A 5,393-nucleotide genomic window follows, 5' to 3' on the forward strand; every position below is an offset into this window, starting at 1 on the left:
AAAAAAACAGCAGGACAATTAGCAACAGCCACTGCTGTTCTCTTCTTCTCTAAGACAATTTCCAACAGCTGGAAGAAAAACAGTTTAATTCGCTAAATGGCCGTAAAGATTTTTTTATCCTGCAGAGGATAAGCATGTTTTGGGCAATGCCATTAAAACAAATACAAGCATTTTAAAAATTACCCAGAAGAAATACTCACAGGTTACCTTAAAGAAGTCCAGTAACTTTCTTTCTGAGCTCATTAGGTTAAATGGTTAATGTTACTGTTAATGTTTTACCTGCCCTTCATGGACAAAATGCATGTACACCATGGTCTTTTCCAATGCAAATTAAAGCTTACAGCATCCATCCATCCATTCACTTCCGCTTATCCTTTTCAGGGTCGCGGGGGGTGCTGGAGCCTATCCCAGCTGTCATAGGGCAAGAGGCGGGGTACACCCTGGACAGGTCGCCAGTCTGTCGCAGGGCCAACACACAGGGACAGACAACCATTCACACTCACATTCACTCACACACTCACACCTCGTGGCAATTTGGATTATCCAATTAACCTATCCCCACAAGCTGCATGTCTTTGGACGGTGGGAGGAAGCCGGAGTACCCGGAGGGAACCCACGCAAACACGGGGAGAACATGCAAACTCCACACAGAAAGACCCCGGCCTGATGGTGGAATTGAACTCAGGACCTTCTTGCTGTGCGGCAACAGTGCTAACCACCGTGCCACCGTGCTGCCCAAGCTTACAGCATATTACATTAAAAATTATTCTCTAAATTACAACAATTTAGTGAATAATTTTGGTCATGTAAGCAATGAAAGAGCTAGAAGACAAAAAGTTGCTTCATCTTAAGGTCCAATTATAGCACCAGTATATATATATAAATTTAACACAGAGCCAGAAATGCAGCAGGTTCACGTTACAGGTGTAATCAAGGATAGTAAAGAAATGAGCTACATAATATATTTGCTATTAGATTAGATTTCTTCAGGGAAGTAAGTGATAATTAAAAACAAATAAAATAACATCATTTTTCTGCTCTAGCTGAAATCACCTGATAAATCGCTCAGACTCAAACTAAAGATGACCAAAATATATTTGAGATGCACTGTGCCACAGCAGGTCTGTTCACTGGATAGATTGATCCTTCATGCTACGGGTAAAAAAATTGTTTTTAATGAACTCATTAAAATCCTGCCAGCTGTGTCTCTGGGCTGCCACACCCACTGCAGTGTACGTGATTGCACATTTGGTGCCATTCCAAAGCAAGTCAATTAACTTTACTTGCATCTGTTTTTTGTTTTATTAATGGAAGGTCAGATGTTTCTTAGAGATCCTGATGCGCACTATAGCCTGTAGAGAAATACTTCCATAGATAAACAAGTGAGGTACAAACTTTTCTGTACCGCTTGAAACCTTTTGCAACTTATGTTATACCCACCCTGATCGCACCACGTCAAAAAATCCTGGAAAGGATGACCATGCACTTTTAAGGATGATTAATTCAAGTCAGGGCAGGCTTGTCAAGGAGAAATAAATAAATAAATAAAATTGAACTCTGTTCAGCTGTTTTCTGCAGCAGAAGCAGGAAAAGCAGTCAATTTTTTTGCACTAGTATTCAGTGAGTATTCTCAGCCAGGGGCTAATAAGATCTCTGTACACATCTCACATAGGAGAGAACACTATTTGCTTATAGCTGTAGTCCAGTTAAGTGCTTTTGGGTGTGTTTTTGTTGATAAGAAAATCAAAGATATGAAAGAAAAGTACTGACACTGACATAAATAATCCTTTTCTGTAATAAACAATGCGCTACGTGAGGGGGGGGGAGGCCTATTTAAATATAAAAACTGTTTGTCCGACATTTTTCCACATTAAACAAAGCCCATTATTTGGATAAATTTCTAACAATGGGTCTGTGAGTCACTATCGTCAGAGGAATTCAAGGTAACTCTTTAACCAACCCAAGATGCAGCACACGTGAGCCAGAGATCCATAAATCTAATCAGAGAGGCGATGAGCTCAAAGTAGGATTTATGAATTTCCCTTTACAGCCTTGTAAAACACTAACTCTAATCTCACTAATTATTAACCCGTGAGAAAAACTTTGCTCTCATTTGCGGCATATCTGGTCACATGATAATGGGGCTGCTGGGTAGAATTGTATAAAAGGAGGCTTGTAGGCACAGGGAAATCAGAAACATCAAACTGAGTACCTGCTGAGCACATCTACAATAAGACGCAAAAAGACTGCAAGACAAACTGCTGTCTACTGTCACCATGAAAGCCACATTTGCCATCATCGCTCTCGTCGTCCTGGCTCTGGGCTGGACCTCTGAGGCTGTGCAAGTTGAAGTAAGTGCCTTCCTTAGCATCATTGCATGACTGATGTGTTCATGATGAGATTGCAGGCTTGAACAATGACAATTTTCTGCTCATTAGTAGAGAGAGTGAAGCTCAAATTTTGGGAAATTAAACTAACTTTTGTTCTTGATTTTCATGGATTACAAATCATACTGAAACTGTATAGACTCTGAAGCTTTAGATGAAGTTGCAGTGCCTTTGTAACTGAAATTGCTTCTCTTTCAGGAGAACGGATTGTCTTTCTCAATGGAAGCTGTCAAGCGGCTTCAAGAGCTGTCGGAGAGTAACGGTATGACAGGACAACAAAACCCAAGACTGAAGGCTAACACCATGTCCCTCTGCGCTGACCCCATGCTCCCACAGGAGTTTCTGCCACTGTGCAGGCAGAGAGGAGCATCTGCTTCCCTTCTCAGATTATGTAAGCCATTTAGGCAGTTTGCCTGAATCATAACATCTTAGGTCATAAGTATTAAATATAGATGACTCATCAGTGTACCTTATCTGCTTCCATTTCTTGTCTTCATTTTAGCTGCTGTACCCTTGGACATCTGTGAGATCTGCGCATTTGCTGCCTGCACTGGTTGCTAAACAAACAAAGCAAGCCAGAAACATCCTGCTTACTTGTGATTAATTTTTCATCCCCTGCTAAAATGTTTTAAGGAAATTTGACTTTTAACCACATGCAATGATGAACCAATGGCTTTATCTCTGCGTTTTTGACTCTGGCCCATTGGATACCTGAAAATTTTAGACTAAAAGTATCTCAAAAAGGAAAAGAAAAAAAGAATCTGACAAAATGGGGAATGTTTTGCAAACTGTTACTTAGCATAATATAGCATATTTACTATTTTATTTTTTTGCAGAAAATTCTTCAGCATGCATTTTGTTTTGGATTTTTCGTTTGTTACATTTCCATCTTGCCTTGCTTTATATTCATATTTAAAGAAATGTTTTCTTTTTATTATTATTGTTTGGAATAAAAAGCCTTCATTGATAGATGACGTGTACATTGTGATCTTATTTTACAAATGCAAATATATATATATTGCCATTCTTATTAACACACTAAGGTAGCAAAAATATTATTTTTCATGTTGTTAGTTGTAACAACATCTGACCCATATTTTAAATGGAAATCTGACTACCAGCTACTTTCAGCGCTTTCCTCGTCACAGGGCATCACTACAGCACAGTTTAATGCTAGATGCCCTCCCTGTGGACAGTGTTGCCAACTTATATTTAGCGAGTTTTCAGACCACCTTAGCGACTTTTTTTCTAAAAAGCGACTAGGGACAAATCTGGCGACTTTTTCTGGTGTTATTGGAGACTCATTTATGACGACATTTTGACGTGAAAGCGCGTATCGCTCTTACTCTCAACAAGCAGCGGGTGCTGCCGTGGGCACCTCGCTCGTGCAAAGTATCAGCAACCCTCCCCCAGCTGCTATCAGGGCAGGAGATGTTCCCATCTATGCGTCCAAACTGCAAATGAATCGCGCATGAGCAAAGCCGCTACTCCCGTACTGACTGTAACGCAGTCAGTTCTTCTTTTACTGTTATGTTGTTTTGTGGGTCACAAGGTTTAAATCTACTTATAAACACACACACACACACACACACACACACACACACAAAGTAACTCCACCAGAGTGCCTATTTCGGGTCACTTTTGCCAGTCCAAGCCCGGATAAAGGAGTAGTGTTGGAATTGTGACATTAAAAAAAACAATAATTGCTAAAAGAAATTAAATTTGTAGTTCTAAATGCATTTAGGACGTTTTTAGCTCACTTTATGTCTCTTCCACAATGTTATTTTTCTCTCCTACAACGTAGGTTACAATTACATCAGCATGACCAATTATGCAAATTAGGCGATGACGTCATTTAGCGACTTTTAGCGACTTTTAGGACAGCCAATAGCAATTTTCCTTACTGAGGAGTTGGCAACACTGCCCGTGGAACTGAACCACTACACTGTGTAATCACAACTGGCCAAAATATATATATATATATATTTTGAAAATGGCTTGTAACATTTTATAACACTTACTTACTGAGACATCCAGCATTATGTAGACACCCGATCTCCCCTTTAAAATCCCCATCTAGATCTTTAAATACTTGATCTAGGGCATGATGTAATTTATTTCTGTCAAGTGTACAGGGAAGTGGAGGAGCAATAAATGTAAACAGAACCTGTGTGCACACAAAAAAGTGATTTCATTTCATGCAATATTATAGCAGGAAATTTGTCATCACAGATGACATGGACCCAGAGCTTTTGTGTATCTGAATTTTGAGGGTTTTGTGAGTATATTTGAGTTTGGGTTTCTGTTTTGGGAATATTATTCTAGTATTTATTCTAGTTTTTAAGTTCTTGATCGTTACTTGGATTTCATTATTATTCTAAAATAATAATGATAATAATTTCCAGTTTGTACCTAATTTCATCTTTTCTGTTTTGCCATCTGTATTGAGGTTTCATGTGAGTTATTTTGAGAAGCACGATTCATGGCTTAGCAAGCTTTGGGGATTTGAAAATCAGAGTTTTCTGTGTCATGGCATTGGCTCTTATGTACCTGGCTAAATGCCAAGTAAAAAGGGGGCTTTTGTGTTCAGCATAATCATGGTGACTGATGCTGTACACATAAACTGATTGGGAGCAGGTTATGGTATGGGTTTTGGTTTCAAATCATCTAGAAAAACCACATTTTCTCTGAATCTTTTATTCATGGCATATTTTAAGTCCAAGTTTCTCTCCTGGGGACACTGAATGAACTGCAAACTGCATATCGCATTGTTAGGGAAATGTCTGTTATTCAGAAAAATGTATGAACACTTTAAAAACTTACTTTTAATCTGCTGCTTAGTATGTTTTACACTGCTGGAATTGCAGCTGCAATAACACAGACCATACACCTAGAATACCCGTGCAATAAATTAATTTCACGTTGATCTGCTAACAAACTAAAGTGATTTCCACATTTCTTTTATTAGGCTGCTTTAATGTTTAAAGAGTTTTAATGTTCTGGAAG

The 5,393-nt window shown here is 38.9% G+C and overlaps 1 protein-coding gene across 1 annotated transcript; it reads left to right on the forward strand.

Annotated features, from left to right (window-relative positions):
* Window positions 1-2,208: 2,208 nt before the first annotated feature.
* Window positions 2,209-3,327, forward strand: si:ch211-220m17.5 (guanylin family protein). The gene is made up of 3 exons (XM_006782906.2): window positions 2,209-2,351; window positions 2,586-2,778; window positions 2,890-3,327. The coding sequence occupies exons 1-3, from the start codon at window positions 2,277-2,279 to the stop codon at window positions 2,946-2,948; spliced, it is 327 nt and encodes a 108-aa protein (XP_006782969.1). The 5' UTR covers window positions 2,209-2,276; the 3' UTR covers window positions 2,949-3,327.
* The last annotated feature ends 2,066 nt before the right edge of the window (window positions 3,328-5,393 follow it).

This window comes from Neolamprologus brichardi, chromosome 5, assembly GCF_056152115.1.
Source record: "Neolamprologus brichardi isolate AB-2024 chromosome 5, ASM5615211v1, whole genome shotgun sequence".
Taxonomy (NCBI): domain Eukaryota; kingdom Metazoa; phylum Chordata; class Actinopteri; order Cichliformes; family Cichlidae; genus Neolamprologus; species Neolamprologus brichardi.